We start from the raw sequence: 20,376 nt of genomic DNA on the forward strand, positions 1-20,376 counted from the left end.
CAATTCAAGCAGAATTGAATTCGCTTGAAAAATAAAGTTTTTGGACCTATAGTCTAATATCTGAAGTTATAAAGCCAGTGGGGTACAATTGATTTTTCTGCGAAAAATGAAATGAGAAAATGAATAAAATCGTGATATATAAATCATGAATTATGGCACAAGAATTTTCGCAGATGCCTGGCATTGATTACATGGAAACATGTTCTCTTGTGATGGATGCAATCACCTTCAGATATCTTATTAATCTGGCAGTGTATGAAAATTTTGACATGCGTCTAATGGATATTATTACACCCTATTTATATGGCTCACTCGAGTGTGAAATATATATGAAAATCCCTGAAGAATTCAAAATGATTGAAGCATATAAAAATTCCTAGGAAGTTTGTTCAATAAGGCTTCAAAGATGATCAGGGCATATATGGTATAATCTCATTTAGTGGATATTTACTAAATGAAAAGTATAAAAATGATCCAATTTATTATTGTGCCTTTATTAAAGGATATGGATCTAATTTTAGTAAGTATATATGATGATGATTTAAATATCATCGAAACTCCTGAAGAGTTTCCAAAAGCAGTAGATTATTTGAAGAAAGTTGAAATGAAAATCTCGAAAAGACAATGTTTTGTCTTGACTTGTAAATTGAGCATTTTATGAATGAAATATTCGTTCATCAATCAACTTATATAGAGAATATTTTTAAGACATTTTATCTAGATAAAATATATCCATTGAGTACCCCAATGGTTGTGAGATCGCTCAATATAAAGAAAGATTCATTTCGACCCCAAGAAAATAGTGGAAAATTTCCTGGTCATAAAGTACCATACTTAGTGTAATTGGGGCATTAATGTATTTTGCTAATAGTATAAGACCAGATATAGCATTTTCTATAAGTGTATTAGCAAGATTTATCTCTTCTCCAATACGAAGACACTGAAATGTTATAAATCATATATTTCAGTATATTCGAGAAATTATTGACATGATATTATTTTATGAATGTGGACATCAACTTACTTGTTATGCAAATGCAATATTTTTATCTGATCTATATACAACTAGATCTTAAACATGCTATTTATTCACAAGTGAATGTTACCTATTTTATATTTGGTTTAGACCAATGATACAACACATTCTGGAAGCATGAGTCTTCTACTAGAAAAAAGAGGTTTGAACAATATTATATGAAGATTATGCTGCATGCATAGCTCAATTGAAGCGATGATACATCAAAGGAGATGGAACGATACATATTTCACTGAAATTCTTCTTCATTCATGATCTTCAATGAAATGGTGAAATCGATGTTCAACAAACTCGTTCAAGTGATAACTTGACAGGTTTATTTACTAAGGCGTTGCCTACTTCAAATGTTGAGAAGTTGGTATATGATAATGGAATGAACGTATTTAAAGATACTCAATGATTTTATAATCAGGGGAAGTAAAATACGTGCTGTACTCTTTTTCCCTTAACCAAGGTTTTGTCCCATTGGGTTTTCCTGGTAAGGTTTTTAATGAGGCAGCTACCAATACGTATTATTTAGATATGTATACTCTTTTTCCTTCACTAAGATTTTTTCCCATAGGGTTTTTCTTAGTAAGGTTTTAACGAGGTACATTATCTATTGATGGACATCCAAGGGGGAGTGTTATAAATAATATTGATTGTGGATATCCATCATCCCCCAATAGACAATACTTCTAATTGAAGATCTCAATCACCTCAGCATACAATCTTGGTGATTCACATTCCCATCTTAATTGAAGATTACAGTGATCTCAACACACAATGTTGGCAGTCAATATTTCCATTCCATGCACCTTCTATCTTGGGCGGCAATTTATCTTTCCATATCAAGAATATCTTATTGTGTGCAAGAATCATATATTGTATTTCCATATCAGAGTAGATGCTCTTTCTACTATAAATATGTAATGCACTCAACTGAATGAATCACTTCTGATTGATCTTGTTCTAGTTTTCTTCTTTCTCTCTTATATATTATCTTTATTTTATAACAGTGTTTACCTTAATCTAGAATTTTGACTTAAATGATATTGTTCCATGGATCTGTTCTATTCTATTAACCAAAGAAAAGTTTGAAAAAAAATTAACTTTATTTATTTATTTATGAATATTTTTATTTTTATTTTTATGAATAAATAAATATATTAAAAGGAACAAAGTAACGAAATACAAGAAGGATCCAAACAAGGAAGGATCAAAGAGAAGGATGGATTTTGGAGTTGAGCTCCCGGGAAACAACAATGAGCCTATTCCTTGGGGAATCAACAATCCGGGGATGGGGATACAAATGATTCTAGAAGAAACATCAAAATAAATAGCATTCCAAATCGAGTCAAGAGAGCGGGATTTGGAAGTCCAACGCCTGAGATTACGCTCCACCACAAATGGTGGACCATAGCACCAAAAGAGAATCTTACTTAAGAAAAGAACAAATGTTCAATGTCTTCAGTACCATTCTAGCAAAGGAGGCAATTGGGGTTCGGAGGGATGTAGCAGGTGATAAGGAAAGCTTGGGTCGGGAGAGCAAGGTTTAGGGCTCTCCAAAGGGTGAGAGTGTGGCAGGAAATGTGACCTTTAAACCAAACCAAGGGGGGCCAAGGGGGGAGGGAAAGGGGAGAGTGAACTAGGTTCCGAAGAGGTGGTGAAGGTATTAATGGTGGAAGGTAGCCAAACTAATGTGTCAAGGAAGGAGGAGGTGATGGGGGGGGGGGGGGAAGGAGTTCCACAGACTTGTGTGAGACAAAAGTGGGAGAGAGGGACCTAGGAACCATTGGAGATGAAGCTCAAGAGAAGGGTGGATTTGGGAATGCGGGTTTCATAGATAGTGTTGAGGGGGAGGGGGAGGAGAGTAAGGAGAATACCCATCAGATGCCATGGATCTATCTAGAAATTAGTAGAGGAATTAGAAGAAATTTTGGTGGAAATGGCAGGGAGGGCACGAGATCTAAGGAGGAGAAGTTTCCTCTCCAGGAAGGTTAGAGGGATAGGGACATTCCAGAAAGAATCAAATTTGAGAAGATAAGAGTATACCCAGTTAATTAACCCAAATGGAATCTTGTTTAGAGATATTTTTCCAGATGAGTTTGAGCAAGGCAGCAAAATTGACTTCTTGGATCTTTCGAATTCCAAGGCCCCCCTTAGTTTTAGGCCTACAGATGTTAGACCAATTGATGGGGTGGAGGAATATTGAGGATTCTTGGCCCTTTCAGAGGAAGGCACAGAAGGGAGATTCCATTGCCGACGAGATGGACTTAGGTATTGAGAAAATGCCACACCAATAAAGATAGGAGGATTGGAGAACGGACCAGATGAGCTCCCCCCTACCAACAAAGGAGAGAAGCCGGCTTTTCCAGAGTTGGAGACTCTTACAAATAGATGAGGAGGCTCTTAAGTTTAACTTTTATTCTTGAAACACCTTAATTTCCAAATCCCTACTTTATGCTTCCTTCTAGTTTCCCTTCAAAATCATCTAAGAGCAACTAATATATCGTATGGGTACTCACACTACTTCTCCCAAATATGACCAGACAAAGGTCTATAGTCAAGGTAGTCGTCCATCATGATGCTCTATAAATATTTAGGAATCACCTCATAGTAAGGATTCCAATTTTTGACAATTGAGATTATGGGGAGTTTAAGGAACTTATTCAAATCAATATAGCTGCATTTTTCCATCTCAATAGATATATGATGAGGCTCTTAAGTTGGCTTTGTTGGCTTTGCCAAAGCCTGTGACTATAGAGGTGAACAATTATCTTGATGTCAGTCCTATGGAGAAGGAGATCAAAGAAACTGTTTGGGATATGGTTAATTCATCTCAAATCTCCAAAGCTGAATGGACTTCATTTGTTTTCTATAAAAAAAATTTGGGATTTGGTAAGTTTGGATGTCACTAAATTTTTTCTTGAATTCTTTAGCTCTGGTTGCACGTCCTCTGCTTCAAATGTTACTTATATCTATTTAATCCCTAAGGTAGATCAGCCTGAGGTAGTAGATCAATTTAGACCCATAAGCCTTTGTAATGTAACTTCTAAAGTCATTAGCAAGATCCTGACTACAAGGCTTAAAGTGCATCTTGATACCATTATATCACCACCTCAGTCGGCTTTCATTCCCCAAAGACTTATATCTAACAATGTTTTGATGGTACATGAGGCATTTCATTATATGAGGAAGAAGAAAAAAGGAAAAAAGAAATTGATAGCCATTAAACTTGATATGAAGAAAACATACGATAGGATAGAGGGGAAATTCATTGAAGAGGTCATTACTATTTTGGGCTTTTCTAGGACATGGATAGATATGGTAATGTCTTGCATCACATTTGTTACATATAACATTCTTGTTAATGGCATTCCCCAACCCAACATCACTTCAAGTAGGGGTATCACACAAGGAGATCCCCTCTCCCCTACAGTCTTTGTCCTATGTGCTCAAGCCATGAGTGGTATCCTCATGGAAGTAGAGAAGAATGGGTTCATCCAATGTATCAAGGTCAGAAATAGAAGCTCCCCCCTTTCTTATTTGCTATTTGTAGATGATAGAATCTTATTTGCTAAAGTGGGACTTGCACAACCTAAAAGCATGTTTAGACTTTTAATGTCTAGCTAGTGGTCAAAGTATAAATTGTCACAAAACTTCTTTGACTTTCAGCACAAACACTCCTTCTAAGATGGGTTCTTTAAAATCCCTAAGATTTCATATGGAGATGGACCAAAAAAAATCTGGGGTTACTAGTGGTGTTTGGGATGGTTAAGAAGGACTTATTTAGAGAGGTGAAGGAAAAGACCCATGTCTAAATTCAAGGTTGGAAGGGCAAGCTTCTCTCCTATGCATGTAAAGAAATTATGGTGAAGTCAGTTGCATTGAGCAGCCTTAATTATGCTGCATCACATTTCAAATTACCTACTTCATACCAAAAAAGATTAAAGAGTGCTATTACTCAGTTTTATTGGGGCAATAAAGAGCGTGATAGGAAAATTTGTTAGGTTTCATATAGGAGAATGAGCGAATTAAAAGAAAAAGGTGGGCTTGGTTTCAGAGATCCTAAACTTCAAAATAAAACTTTCTATATAAGTTTGCTTGGAGGTTATGGTCTAAACCTCACTCTAATTGGGTTGAATTTTATAAACAGATTTATTACCCTCATTTTAATTTTTTTTGAAACTAAAATTACCTCCAATCCCTCTTGAGCATGGAGAGGGATTCTTGAAGCAAGAAAGGCTCTAATGAATGGCTTATTGTGGAGAATTGGCATAGGGGACAAGATAATTAGGATTTGGGAGGACAATTGTTTACCAAAAAATCATGGTTTCAAGCTTCTTCATCCTAACACTAGATCATATCAAGTTACTTGGGTGGTTGAATTGATTGATCAAACAAACCGGGTTTGGAAAGAAGACTTGATTAGAAGTTGTTTTCATGTTAAAGATGCTGAAGCCTTACTTAACATTAAGATTGCTCTTTTCCTAGTGGAAGATAAGTTGGTTTGGGGATTGACTAATAATGGTTTGTTCTCAATAAAATCAACTTATCATTTGTTATGTGATCTGAAAGATAGCGAAATGCCCCAACTAAAAGGTGCAGATTTTCATCAAATGCAGGTTCCTAAGGAGGTGTGGAAGTCTGTGTGGAATTGCAAAGCCCCACCAAAGCTTCAAACTTTCCTTTGGAGGGCTCTCTCGGGTGGTTTAGCTACTGCTGGAGCTTTAAAAAAATAGGAATTTGTTAAATGATACTAGCTGCCCTAGATGTGGAGAGAAAGAAGAAACTATGGAACACATTCTTCTTTATTGTTCGATCGCTAAAGTTGTTTGGCATTCTTCTCCTCTTGGTTTTACAGCTCCTCATTCTAATGTTTCTCTCTCAGGTTTCATTCAAGCTTGGAGAAAAGTTGGAAAAGATAAACCGGATATGCATAGAATTTCATGTCTTTCTTCTTTCATCTGTTGGGAATTTTGGCAGGCTCAAAACATGCTTCTATTTGAAGGGGCAACTTTTTCTCCTAGTCATATAATTAAGCAAGCCTTAAAGGAAGCCAGAGATTATACAAATGTTGTTCAGTTTTTGGATGTGAAGAGCGAACTTGCTGCCACTATGACTACCTCAAACCGATCTTGGATGCCCCCTCCTACAAGGGTTCTCAAATTGAACTCGAATGCTGACCTCAAGAATAAGAATGGAGGTTTGGGTTTTGTCTTCAGAGATCTCCTTCAGTTGTGGTCTCGGTTCCTTCTCACTTCTCTTCACCTATCGAGGGTGTAGCCTTGCCAATTTGAGAGGGTCTTCTTGCTGCAGTTGCGGAGGGTTTTGATTATCTCATGGTGGAAAGTGATCATCAACAGTTGACCAGGATTCTTAATTCTCAATTGCATACCCCTTTAAGCTTTTTGAATATTGTTGATGATATCAAACACCTCTCTTCATATTTTTTGTCTTGTAGTTTTCACTTTGTTCCTAGGGAACGCAATTCAGTTGCTCATTCTCTAGCTGGGAAAGCAATTACCTTGATAGGGAGGACTAATTGGCCAAATTCCACTACTTGGTTGTTGGATCTATGTAATTTTGACACCTTGTCTTGCTCCTGTTCTTTGAAATGAATGTTAGTTTATTGAAAAGATTAAAAAAAAAAAAAAAAAGATTATGGACCAATCAGGCCGAATTTGAGCTTAGCAACGAAGTTGGAATCTTGCCATAACAAATTTAAAGTACAAGTCATGAGAAGTGTAAGGCATCTCAAATCAACTAATACACCTTTGAAAGACTTGATATACCTATATGATCTGCTCACCCAATAGGTTAAGCATTCTAGATGAACATTCAATAAAATATATGAAAGTTGTTGCACCCATATCTATCCCCTCGAGTGAACCGTACTGGTTCAAGAACCTGATCATAGAAGAGGAAAGTGAGAGTGGGCCAACTTTGTGGTCAAGAAGCCGCCTCTGAAGGTTAAGTTAGATTCAAAAGGCAATGCCACCCTGAGGTTGGGGTTTTTTAAGGGCCTATTTGGTTACATGAGTCTGAAGATTTCAAATATCTAGAGATTTCAAATCTATTGATTTCAAATCTATGGAGTTATAATTTATAAAATTAGATGTTTGGTTGTGGAATGAAATCTGTGGATTCATCCTAAAAAACTATTTGATCGACGTGATTTTTGTGAATGTGCAAATGTATAGCTTTTTTGAAATCTCTGGATTTCACCCCTTACCTATAAATCTAGAGATTCACATTTTTAGTGTAAAAAGGTGAATCTCTAGATTTCATGAATCTATAGATTTTTACAACCAAACGGGTATAATTCTCAGATTTATGAATCCAGAGATTTGAAATCTCTGGATTCATGTTACCAAACAGGCCCTAAAAGTCTAGGCTAAAAAGCTTTAATAGACAAAGTGCGAGTAAATGAACTTTCAGCGACAAATGCTAGGTGAGGAGCATTTGTAGTCGAACCTGATTCCTCTAGGATGTTGGATCATCTAGCTAGCGCAGATCTTCCCTTTGGTTGACACGCCACATGTTGGAGTGGGACCGTTCTGATTACTAGCTTCTAAAACTAGCATGACAAAGATTGTGTGACGTAACAATCCTGGTTTGCACAACCGGCAATCTAGTGGGAGTGTAGCTCTAGGTAGATGTGGAGGTGACTCAACATATCTTCTATCACATATGAAACTGCAGTTCCTACTTCCTAGGGTATGGAGCATTCCCCGACTATCCATCTTCTTGAGGCTAGGGGTCGAGCCCCCTATCTCGGTAATCTCTAAATGTCTCCTTGGAGACATGGGTCAATTCCCCAACCCACACAGAGAGGACCCCGGTCGAACCCCTCAGGTTTGCAAGACATGGAGTGAGCCCCCAACCTGAGTGGGTGTTGCTGAAGCTTCCCAGGGTTGAGCCCCCTGGTCTGGTTCCTTGTGTCTGGTTTATCTGGCATCAGATGTCCCGGTTGATATATGTGGCGAAAATTGGTAAAACAAACGCCTTGAAGGCCCACTATATGACTTCATATAAGATCACTCAAAAAAGAAAGGTTGGCACACAAGTGAGATCGTCAAGAAATGTTTTACATCAACTAACCTAAGACTTTCGATGGAATTCTGCACTCAGTGGATTAAGCTTCCAGGTTAGACATTCATAAAAAGTTTCTGCAGATCTTCATATCATCACAGGTGGTTGTTGCTGATTTATGGTTTGTGAAGACCGAAAACAGAAGTTGTAACCGTAAGAGAGAGAAAGAGGAAAATAGAATAAAATCCATCCAGGGGAGATTGATGAAGATTCTTTTCATTTCAATAATTTGCCTAACCAAAGCCAGGAATAAGTAAAGTTTTTTTGTTGATCCTACATTACGTGGACACTTGTCAACAAGATAAGGCAGTATTCTAACCGACCAAATAAAGTTTCAGAATCCCATAGTATGTGATGTTTGTTTGGCCAATCATATATATGATAGGTAAGAGCACATTCAGTTCTGATGTGTTGATGCTTCTCCCTTGTTTTAAAAACATCAAATCAAGTTGCTGTCCTATCCCTTCAGGCCACTTTGATATCCTGATTAGATTCTTATGTCACCTAAAAGAATCTGTGCTGAGCTGGTGACCTTAGAAAGAACGAAAAAATTAAACAAAATAGCAATATCTTGATTGATGGCCTGCTGCACACTCTGTTCCACCTCACCAGAAGAAAAGAAGAATGCAAAATGGTCTGTGCAGGTAAGCACACGTGGGCTTTGTCTCTAATGTTCATACGAAGACACTAGTTTGGTTTCAAGGGGATCTACAGTTATGCTTTTGACCAGGAAATGGCAAGAACATACATATATCTATGGTTGTCATTCTCTTGAAATTTTAAAGTAGGAATCATGGTGGAAAGATGATGCTTCTGGTTACTTTTCCTCCCCAACTGCCCCTTCTCACTTTTCAACTTGAAGAAAATCACAAACAAGAATGGAACTTTTTAAGCTCCTTGAAAGGAAATCCAAGGAAAAAGAATTTCTGTGGGACCACTCACCACCCAAATCTGTTTGCTATAAGTATGACCAAGCTGGAAGTTCAGCTCCAGCAGTGAAATCTCCACAATTCATCTTCTTCCCTGGCTGTGAAGAAAATCTGGGCCTTGGAGTTTTAGATTGAATCCTTGCTTTTCGATATGAAGAACCAATTTGCAGATCATGTCATTGGAATTCCAGTGAATTCAGTATCTCATACAGTTGAAAAATCAGCAGAGAAACAAACTAGAGTATCCGAAACTGCAAGCCCATATTTTATTTCTACTCCCTCAAAGGAGTCTCCCAGATCCCAACAATGTAATCCCTCTCTTTCTCTCTCTCTCTCTCTCTCTCTCTCTCTCTCTCTCTCTCTCTCTCTCTCTCTCTCTCTCTCTCAATACTTTGTTTTACCATACTAGCTATGAAAAAGTTATTTTAAATCATTAAGATATGCACTAATGGTTTAGCTTTGACAATGCAGATAGAGTTGAAACACTGATAGAATGGATCAACAAGCTGGGGAAAAAAGCTGACCATTTCAAACATGGAGTTTGTGACCATGGTAATTGTCTTCATGTTAGTGTTGAGACAAAGCTTTCATAAATTCCCCCCCTGCTATGAGTTGTATTTCCATTGGTTAGAATATTATGGAGGGTATTTGAACGTTTCAAATTTCTGAATGTTACAGTGAAATTGGGACCCAAAGTATCAACGACGGTGAAGGGGAAGTTGAGTTTAGGTGCTAAAATTCTAAAAGAAAGGGGTGTTGAGAAGTTATTCAAGCAGATCTTCAGTGTTGGAGAAGGAGAGAAGCTGCTGAATGCTTCCCAATGTTATTTGTCAACAACAGCCGGTCCTATTGCAGGGCTCCTCTTTATCTCCACTGAAAATGTTGCCTTCTGCAGTGAGAGGTCTCTTAAACTCAATCTGCCAACACAGGAGTTGATTAAAACACCTTACAAGGTAAATTCAGAGTAGAAATTCTAATAACAAATGTTGTTTGTGAAAATATCTCCGCCCAAGCCACTGTACTCTTCAGTCAGATTACCCTCTTAAATATTCATTCTTGCTGTCTTAAACAGGTCATGATTCCATTAAAGAAGATAAAGGGAGCCAGTCAAAGTGAAAATGTGAAGAACCCAAACCAAAAGTACATACAAGTAATCACTGTGGATAAATTTGAGTTCTGGTTTATGGGTTTTCTAAATTATCAGAAAGCTTTCAAGTACATTCAACAGGCCATCTCTCAATCTTAGGTGAGTCAGTTCTCTGTATTATTACAAGAGGAAATGAATTTTCCTCCCAGAAATTCAGTCAAGGTTGAAGCATCATGTATATATTTCCTAAATCTGGGAAAACCTTCATGGGTGTGGTGAAGTGATCTTAGAGGATCTCCTGGCAAATATGGTTCTAATCTGTGCAAGCATAAACTGATCTTTCAGTGCAACGTGATGAAAGCTTTTGTCATGAATTTGATGAGACCTCCCGAAGCTATAGTGTCCTGAGCATACAATCTGAGAAGCTAAACAGAGGAGGAGGAATAGGTCAACTTTCTGATCTCAACAGAAGAAGTATAAGTTTATAAACCATGTCGACAAGAGATGGATGCAGAGAGAGAAACTTATCTAGACCTCATGATCCGATCCCTTAGAGAAGAAGGCCATCCGAAAGCTACTACCGATGCCATGGTGCAACTGATTACACTGGCTCTGGCATATCTTGAAGGCTCATATTGCAGATAGTCTCAAAGTCCAAGATTCAAACCCACCTCACAGCATCAGTAAGGCTTAAAGATTTAAGAGGTCTTTCAACTCCCAACAACAGACATCTTATGGTTCTGTAACAGTGCAAAGGAGATGGAGGTCCCATTCCAAACAATATGTACATTTCTCAAAATGAGAAAAGATGGCTTTTGGCTTTCAATCGGTGGGCCACGGGGGGGAGATGGAATGCAGATGAATTGGAGGGGCGTGTGTTATTAGCACTGATCAAAGTCTTTATTCAAGACTAACAAGAACCCAACCTACATATGGTGCCTGGATCCAGTTCTTATTCGATCTCGTCTCTCTCTCTCTCTTCTTCTAAATTCTAACTTTAGTCATATATATTTTTATATATAAACTTAATGTTTACCTTTATCTTAGTGAAACCCAACGCAAGCACACTGTTGAATCTTTGAGAGGGAAACAAATGTTATTGTCAGACAGGAACTTGGAGGAAGTTCTGAAACAGTGAATTCTAAAGGTTTTTCCCATGCTTTACCTATCTGTCAACTCCGTCCAGAGCCCACTATTGGCACTACTTCACAAGCATTTCCAAAATTAGATCACACACCAAACAGCTTATCATGCACTGTTCTCACTTTTGGCACACACTCTCAGATAATCACTGCATCCCAGTATTGACGTTAGCACTAGTACCATTAACTGTCTATCTCAGGATCAAACTTCACTGGTTAGGGCAATACCAACAAATCACCTGCACACTTTTTTTTGTCTTCTTTTTTTTTAACCTTTTTTTTTAACTAATAGAGAAAAAATATATTAAACTTAAAGCTTATCAGTCATACAAATAGGAGAAGGTTTGTTCTAAAGGCTAGAGTTACCTCTTCTCATAGGGGTAGTAGTAGCACTATTAGCTAAATTAGAGAAAGTTTCCAGGAGTGGTTGGGACTTAAAATTACAAAAAGAGGCATTTGAGAGCATAGACTTGATGTTTTCCAAAATCATAATCAAGTTGATAGGCCACTGTTTTTTTGGTGGGGCCTGTAGGTAGAGGGTTGCCTCTTCATCATTGAGCCAAACATGTTGAATTTGATCTGTCTTTGATTTGGAGTATTGTAAACCCTCCTTAATTGCCCATAGCAAAGCATACTGTGCATGTGTTATTTGTTTCCAAGCTCCCCTGCCTTAGAATAGATGATTTTGCCATCATCCATAAGTCCCACGCTCCAACCTGTTAGATTTAGGGATTCATTATATACGCGTGCACACTTAGTCACACTAACATAGTTAATAGTGTTCACATCCACCTTTTCTAGCAAATGGCCTAGCCTAATGGGTTGTAAATGCCCATACTGCAACATGAAACTTCCAATCCACAAAAACAGTTACAGTCACAATCCTTAATTAGGACATAAGTTATTCAATGTTGTGTCTACATCCGCTGGGATAACACCTAATGAAGGTTTCAATAGAATGTAGACAAAGGCTGATAAGTGAAAATAATACTAGTGAGTCGACTGGGTTGAGCCATGGGCGACCAGCATCAACCGATTGAGACCAGAGGGAGAAGTTAACCCAAAGATTTCTTGAGCGCGAAGGAACCTAACCGTTATGGTAAGAATTGTGATCCCGATGGATTCGGAGATAAGCAATCGTGCCTAGAAAGGAAAGTGCAATACCTCGGATTTGGGAAATCAAACCTTAAGATCTAACGGTCTTAAATGGGACTTATTGATTGATCCAACGGTCGGGGATTGAAGGTAAACCCTATAATGATCAATACAAAGGGGAGATAATTGAATCGTTCCCCCTCTATTCTATCTTTCAATTAAGCTCTTCAACTATTCATAGCTCTTTAATGATGAAATAATTTACTTAGCCATTGGAGGTAGATTCCCGGCCGATGAGTTGGTCCGCATCGATTCTTGTTTTGCCAGGCCTCCGACGGTTGAACAATTTTCAGACGCATCATTAGCGCTGTCTATGGGAATGATTTAAAAAATCTTGGTTGACATAAGATCAACAGTACTGAGAAATTAGAACCAGGATCCACCCCCGGGGGTGAATATCCACTTCTCCAAGAGATCAAGGAGCGGGAAGTAAAATAACTTAATGATGGCAGACGCTTGGAAGTTCAAAATAATGAAGGACCAATTGTTTTAGCCATGCAAGAGCAGATGAATCAAACCCAGCAACAGATGAACCAGATGCATGTTCAGTTCCTCGACATGCATGTGCTACTCAAGACTATGGTGAGATGCATTGGGATTCTGAGGAATTCGAATCCTTATGGACAAGAAGAAGCAAGACGCCATGGTTGGGAAACTAGAAGGAGAGTGTAGCCTTGAAGAAGACGTTTGTCGGGAGGAGAATGGAACCTAGTCGAAGGACAGAATATTCGACAGCTGTCTGCACGGACTGCAGGACTGGATGAAAGAGAAGAAGTTGGTGATAGGCATTCGAAATTGAGAAGAGCAGGAGAACTTTCTCTTTGTCAAAAAGGAAAAGTGCTTGTCAGGTTGAGAAGCAGCCATACAGGAATGTTAACAAGGTTCAAGAGAAGAGTCGAAACGCATTCCATAACTTCACATCAATCCAACAAAAGAGCTATCCACACGCCGAACATCAGAGCCACTGAGATTGGTTGTGAATCGGCAAATATAAACAAGAGGTTGGGACAACTTATAGAATGGAAAAGACCGACGACATATACTCAGTCATCAGAAAGACCTCGTTCGTATATGCCATCGCCAAGTATGAAATTTCCCATAACTTTAGATTCTTAACTTTCTCATTATTTGAAGGTAATGGAGACTCGATGGCGCATATAAGCTACTCTCAGCAAACAATGGCAGTAGATGGGAATTTCAATGAGATACTTTATTGGGTATTTGGTTCATCCCTTGCTGGAGAAGCTCTTGAAGTGGTTCTCGAACCTCCCATCAGGTGTGGGTTGCTAGTTTTGATAAACTTGCTAAAAAGTTCATAGGACAATTCCAGACTGCCATTCGAACAAAGAAGACCGAGGAGATGTTACTTGCCATTAAGCAAGGAAGGAGACAGTTGATCCGAGACGTTTTACAGTGTTTCAACAATGCATCCAGGAAGGTTGAGAACATGGACAAACAAGTCATGAAGGCAGCTTTGTACATAGGAATCACATACCATTGGTTACTTGAGGTCTTGTTACATGACAAATTGGCTACCTATGTCAAACTATTGTAGAAGTGCCAAAAGCAGGCAGAGGTATTGAAAATCATTGAAGCTCGACAGAGAGAAGCAAAGGCAACAAACAAAGAGAAGAAGATCCTCCTAGAAAGACAAGGTTCGAGAGGACCAAGTACTGACTGAGGATCAGGAGCTTACCGACTGATAGATCCAGAAATGGTTTCAGATCATGATCTATCGTGGAATGAAAAAACTTGAAGAAGTTCTATTTGTAGATTTTATCCCCTTTTTTTCTATATAGTACGCTTGGTCGGGCATTTTGTAACACGACTTTGACCGTATATATAATCAATCTATGAATTATTTACTTTGGATTCCAAGACCCTTGAAGGGGGGGGGGGGCACTACGGTAATTAAAGAAGATTGCAAGGCTTCGGATTTTTCAAATAAGTCCCCATAATTTTTTAGGCTTCAGGCTTTTTGAGTAAGACCTCAAAAGGGTTTCGAATTTTCTGAATAGGTCTCCGTAATTTTTAAGGCTTTGGGCTTCCTTAGTAAGACCTCAAAAGGGCTTCGAATTTTTCAAATAAGTCCCCATAATTTTTAAGACTTTGGGCTTCCTGAGTAAGACCTAAAAAGGGCTTCGGATTTTTTGAATAAGTCCCCATAATTTTGAAGGCTTCAGACTTCCCAAGCAAGACCTTAAAAATTGGGCTTCGACAAAGAGTAAGACCACTAAGAAAAATTAAATAATTTTTTCTAAGGAAGGGCTTCAGTAGTATCCCTACTAAGACCCACTAAGTATCAATATTTAAAACACCCAAATATCATTATTCTGAAATTTTTGCAACTATGGTCGAGAATGATCGGATTGGTAAGGTTCACCGCAGGGAATCGATCCCATACTTAGAATTTTTTTTTCTTTTTCATATAAGATGAAGTCTACTTGAACGCAACACAGAGACTAAGCCAAATTCCAAGGGACAAAGATTCAAAGACAGTATTAGATTTCAAGAAAAGGTTCCAAGGCCTAAGACTGCATTCATCATCAAGCAAAAAGAAAGACAAAAAATTGTACCAAAAGACCCCTTCGGCCAATATGCATATAACAAAAAACTTGTTTTTCCAACCAAGCATTGTTGGGAAATTGAGCGGAAGAAAAATTATAACTACAATGATCAATGACAGCGACATCTGGAAGGACTAACGTCTGGTTGGCGTCAGCGGCGGCGGGAAGGCCCTCGGGAAAAGAAAGACTGTTTGATTTCTTCCCTATGATCATTTTGATGTTCGAGAAGGGCATACCATACGGTTGACTAATGAGCTCGACTGCATGGTCTAGGGGATCATGATAAGTAAAAATAATACTGACAAGTTGACTGGGTTGAACCGTGAGCAACTAGCCTTGACCAATTGGGACCAGAGTGAGAAGTTAATTATCGAAAAATTTCTTGAGCATGAAGGAACCTAACCGTTATGGTAAGAATCATGATCCCGATGGATTTGGGATAAGCAACCATGCCTAGAAAGGAGCGTGCAATACCTCAGATTTGGGAAATGAAACCTTATGATTAAACGGTCTTAAATAGGACTTATTGATTGATCCAATGGTCGGGGATTGAAGGTAAACCCTATATAAGCTAATGATTAATACGAAGGGGAGATAATTGAATCGTTCTCCCTCTATTCTATTTTTCATTTAAACTCGGCAACTATTCAGAGCTCTTTAATGGTGCAATAATTGACTTAGCCAGCAAAGGCGGATTCCCAACCAGTGAGTCGACCCTTATTTGACTCTTGTTTTCTAGGCCTCTGATGGCTGGACAATTTTCAGACGCATCAAAGGCAAATACATACAGACATTTCAACAAACACCACGCCTACATACATTACATAATCAATTACAGAAATGCTTTTAGTAACCGAAAACAAACTTCAAATGAGTGAGAGTTGAAATTTCTAAGTTAAAGGGGCAAAACTGTCATTTTTGGGTGTGGAGCTGATGTCCCATGCTGGATATCAACCATTTGGTGGTGCTTAGAAGGGTATCATTGAATTTTTAATTATGAGATCCTCCAAATTTTGTGAATTCCTATGCCAAATCCTTGACCAACAAAGCTATACTAACGGAGATGGACCTTCAAAACTAGATCATGCCGGCCTCCTCCTTGAAGGTTGGTGATGACCTTTCCACCCTGACGAGTCCAAATTCTCTCCACCCAGGCAGGCTGTCCACCCATCCTCCCTCTCTTACAGTGGCTCTCCATGGGTAGGGCCCACCTGTGAGGGTGAAAAAATATACATATAAAACATTGAACTGAAACCTTCAGAGATTTAAGCTTTCAGGTTAGATAGTCATAAAAAGTTTCTTATCATCATATCATCACAGGTGGTTGCTGCTGAATTATAGTTTGGGAAAAGTGGTGCCCAAAAGAAAAAGGAAAAAAATCGACTCCATCCCTTGGGAGATTGATGGAGGTTCTGTTCATTTTTAATACTTGCCTAACCAATGCCATGAAGTTTGTTTGTTTGTGATCCTACATTACGTGGACACTTGTCAACAAGATAAAGCAATCTTCTAACCGACCATATAAAGTTTCAGACTCCCACAGTATGTGATGTTTGTTTGGCCTATGAAAGGAAAGGGCTGATTCAACTCTGATGTGTTGATGCTTCCCCCTTGTCTATCCCTTCCACTTTCATATCCTGATTGGATTCTTATGTCACTTGCATGGTTCTGTGCTGAGCTGGTGACTTAAGAAGGAGAAAATTAAGCAAACTAACGTTATCTTGCTTGACATGGTGCACACCTCATCTGAAGAACAAATAATGCAAAATGGTCTGTATTACAGGTAAGCACACCTGGGCACTGTGTCTGATCTTCATGCTTTTGACCAGGAACTGACAAGAACATACATATATGTCTGTGTCATTCTCCTGAAAAATATGAAATAGTGATAACAGTGGAAAGATGATGTTTCTGGTTACTTTTCCTCCCCAACAGCCCCTACCCACTTTCAACTTGGAGAAAATCAGGAACAAGAATGGACCTTTTCAACCTCCTTGATAGGAAATTAAAGAAAAATTTTTTATGGGACCACTCACCACCCAAATCTGTTGCTATAAATATGATACCAAACTGCAAGTTTTGCTCCAACAGGGAAATCCACCATTCATATTCTTATCTGGCTGTGGAGAACATTTGGGTCTTGGAGCCTCAGAGTGAATCTTTGTCCTTTCGATATGGAGAACCAATTTGCAAATCAAGTCATTGGAATTCCAGTGAACTCAGTATCTTATACAATTGAAAAATCAACAGAGAAACATACTGCAGTATCAGAAATTGCAAGTCCATACTTCATTTCTGGCCCCTCAGAGGATTCTCCCAGATTCAAACAATGTAATTCATTTCTCTCTCTCTCTCTGTGATTTGTTTGACCATATTAGCCATGAAAAAATAATTTTAATCTTTAAGATGTGCACTAATGCTTTGACAATGCAGATAGAGTAGAAACATTGATAGAATGGATCAACAAACTGGGGAAAAAAGCTGATAGTTTCAAGCATGGAGTTTATGATCATGGTAATTTCTCCTCTGATAACGTCAGTTTTGTATCAGAAACCTGAGCCGAAGCTTTCAAAATCTCCCCCCCGCCCCCCCTCCTTTTTCTATGACTAGTATTTCCATTAATTAGAAAAATATGGACAGTATTTGAATGTTTCAAATTGTTGGATGTTACAGTTAAATTGGGAACCAAGGTATCAGCAGCTATGAAGGGGAAATTGAGGTTAGGTGCCAAAATTCTTAAAGAAGGTGGTATTGAGAAGTTATTCAAGCAGATCTTCAGTGTTGGAGAAGGAGAGAAGCTACTGAATGCTTCCCAATGTTATTTGTCAACAACAGCTGGTCCTATTGCAGGGCTCCTCTTTATCTCCACCGAAAATGTTGCCTTCTGCAGTGAGAGGTCTCTTAAACTCAATCTGCCAACACAGGAGTTGATTAAAACACCTTACAAGGTAAATTCAGAGAAGAAATTCTAATATCAAATGTTCTTTGTGAAAAATCTCCCCGCACTGTACTCTTTATTCAGATTATCCTATTCAATACTCATTCACATTCTTGTTGTCTTATACAGGTCATGATTCCGTTGAAGAAGATAAAAGGAGCAAATCAAAGCCAAAATGTGAAGAATCCAAACCAAAAGTACATACAAGTAGTCACAGTGGATAAATTTGAGTTCTGGTTTATGGGTTTTCTAAATTTTCAGAAAGCTTTCAAGTATACTCAACAGGCCATCTCTCAATCTTAGGTGAGTCAGTTCTCTGTATTATTACAAGAGAAATTGACTTTTCCTCCCAGAAATTCAGTCAAGGTTGAAGTATCATGTATTTATTTCCTGAATCTGGGAAAACCTTCATGGGTGTGGAGAAGTGATCCTACAGGATTTCCCTGGTAAATGTGCTTCTAGTCTGTGCAAGCGTAAACGGATCTTTGAGTGTAACGTGATGAAAGCTTTTGTCATGAATTTACTGAGACCTCCTGAAACTATAGTGTCCTGAGCATACAATCTGAGAAGCTAAACAGAGGAGGAGGAATTGGCCAGCTTTCTAATCCAACAGAAGAATATGAGTTATATAAACCATGTTGACAATAGTTGGACGCAAAGAAGATGATCTTATCCTAGATCTCACGATTCAATCTCTTAGAGAAGAAGGCCATCCGAAAGCTACTTCGAATGCCATGGTGCAATTGATCTGGCTTTGGCATTTCTGAAGGCTCATAATGAGAATAGTCTCAAATTCCAGAATTCAAACGCACCTCACAGCATCAGTAAGGCCTAAAGATTTAAGAGGTCTTCCAATTCCCAACAACAGAGACACCTTATGGTTCTCTAACAGTGCAAAAGAGAATGGAGGTCCAGGTCCAAACAGTATGTACATTCTCCAACAGAGGGGTTTGTTGAGATGGAATGTCATATGAACTTGGTCGTAAAGATGCCAAGTTGAAGAGTAACAACAACCCAACCCACATATGGCGGCTGGAACCACTTCTCATTCTCTTCTCTCTTCTTGTAAATTGTAACTATATATTTCATATATAAACTTCATGTTTACTAAAACTCCATACAAGCACAGTGTGTTGAATTTTTGAGTGGGAAAAGAATGTTACTCTCAGACTGGATCTTGGAGGGGATTGTGACTCAGTGAATTCCAAAATATTTTCCCAGGCTTTACCTATCTGTAAACTACAGAGCCCACTATTGGCACTACCTCACAAGCATTTCCAACATATACTCATACACCAAACAGCTTATCATGCATTGTTCTCATTTTGGCACACACGCTCACTAATAATCACTGCATCTCAGTGTTGGTATTGGCACTAGCACAATCTAACTGTCTGTCTCAGGCTCAAGCTTCATCGGTTAGGGCAATACAAACAAATCACCTGCACACTCAGTCACACTAAATACTTATTCTGTCTTCATATCCACCTTGAGCAAATTTCCCAGTCTAATGGACTGTAAACACCCTTACTGCAACACACGACACTTCCAATCCACAAAAACAATCACAATCACAATCACAGTACGTAGTATATACACTGTTCAATAATGTGCCTACATCCATTGGAGTAATACCTAATGAAGGTTTCTTTGGAATGTAGCACAAAAGCAAATATAGATCTCTCCTATATGCAACTCATATACATACAGGCATTTCAACAAACACCTTCCCTACATACATTAACAGTTCAGGGTGTGGAATGCATGGCTGCTGTGGCTCATGACCCATGTGTGGCCCTTTGCTGCGCCATGTCCCATGCAGGCTATGACCCTTCCTGCCTTACGCAGACGCCTACAAAGGATGGCCCTTAGGCCATTAGCTTGAGACCAATTGCACATGGCTGAGCTCATCCCATTTAGGGGCCGAACTAAAACCTTGTGTGGAGATCCTCCACGCACAGTTCAACTACTCCCATGGTCTCAGCTTTGTTTGATGTGGCTTCCATGTGAGAAACCATGTGAAGCTGCCGAGTGCATGTGGCTGACCCATGTGGTTTTCCAGGATCCTATGCAGTTTTTTATCCTTGCAATATTTATTCCCAGACTGTAAGAGTGTCAATTTAGTATTGAAATCCATCATATAAAACTGTATCATACCAAATTACTTCAAATAGGGTATTTGTGTATCAAAGTCATACTAAACCATTTTTTTCTTCTCGGGTACAAATGCGCTTTTTATATATATGAAAATTAGGCAAGGGATGTTATATATATGCCGTCAGCAAAGATTAAATCCACGGAATTTCAATTGAAAAGTGAGGTTCTCAACCATTCCATTAACCCTCCATTTGCTACTAAACCATCTTTGTACCATTTACATATTGAAACTGTACTCTAATGTACTATATTCTCACCATTTCTATACGAAGACAACAAAGTATGGTT

The 20,376-nt window shown here is 38.6% G+C and overlaps 2 protein-coding genes across 2 annotated transcripts; both read left to right on the forward strand.

Moving 5' to 3' along the window:
* Positions 1-8,869: 8,869 nt before the first annotated feature.
* Positions 8,870-10,915, forward strand: LOC149012628 (putative GEM-like protein 8). The gene is made up of 5 exons (XM_089159331.1): positions 8,870-9,350; positions 9,514-9,594; positions 9,721-9,995; positions 10,115-10,288; positions 10,475-10,915. The coding sequence occupies exons 1-4, from the start codon at positions 9,194-9,196 to the stop codon at positions 10,286-10,288; spliced, it is 687 nt and encodes a 228-aa protein (XP_089015457.1). The 5' UTR covers positions 8,870-9,193; the 3' UTR covers positions 10,475-10,915.
* Positions 10,916-17,089: 6,174 nt separating this feature from the next.
* LOC149012629 (putative GEM-like protein 8) lies at positions 17,090-19,406 on the forward strand. The gene is made up of 4 exons (XM_089158620.1): positions 17,090-17,324; positions 17,427-17,507; positions 17,667-17,941; positions 18,061-19,406. The coding sequence occupies exons 1-4, from the start codon at positions 17,168-17,170 to the stop codon at positions 18,232-18,234; spliced, it is 687 nt and encodes a 228-aa protein (XP_089014746.1). The 5' UTR covers positions 17,090-17,167; the 3' UTR covers positions 18,235-19,406.
* The last annotated feature ends 970 nt before the right edge of the window (positions 19,407-20,376 follow it).

Source organism: Hakea prostrata, chromosome 6, assembly GCF_041222555.1.
Source record: "Hakea prostrata isolate BN-2017 chromosome 6, UWA_Hpros_2, whole genome shotgun sequence".
Lineage (NCBI taxonomy): Eukaryota > Viridiplantae > Streptophyta > Magnoliopsida > Proteales > Proteaceae > Hakea > Hakea prostrata.

Excerpts from the sequence above, each read along its gene's own strand:
- LOC149012628 (XM_089159331.1), top strand. The coding sequence starts at position 9,194 with ATGAAGAACCAATTTGCAGATCATGTCATTGGAATTCCAGTGAATTCA. Across the intron at positions 9,351-9,513 it reads GTCTCCCAGATCCCAACAAT|ATAGAGTTGAAACACTGATA; the intron begins GTAATCCCTCTC and ends TTGACAATGCAG. Across the intron at positions 9,996-10,114 it reads TGATTAAAACACCTTACAAG|GTCATGATTCCATTAAAGAA; the intron begins GTAAATTCAGAG and ends TGTCTTAAACAG.
- LOC149012629 (XM_089158620.1), top strand. The coding sequence starts at position 17,168 with ATGGAGAACCAATTTGCAAATCAAGTCATTGGAATTCCAGTGAACTCA. Across the intron at positions 17,508-17,666 it reads GCATGGAGTTTATGATCATG|TTAAATTGGGAACCAAGGTA; the intron begins GTAATTTCTCCT and ends TGGATGTTACAG. Across the intron at positions 17,942-18,060 it reads TGATTAAAACACCTTACAAG|GTCATGATTCCGTTGAAGAA; the intron begins GTAAATTCAGAG and ends TGTCTTATACAG.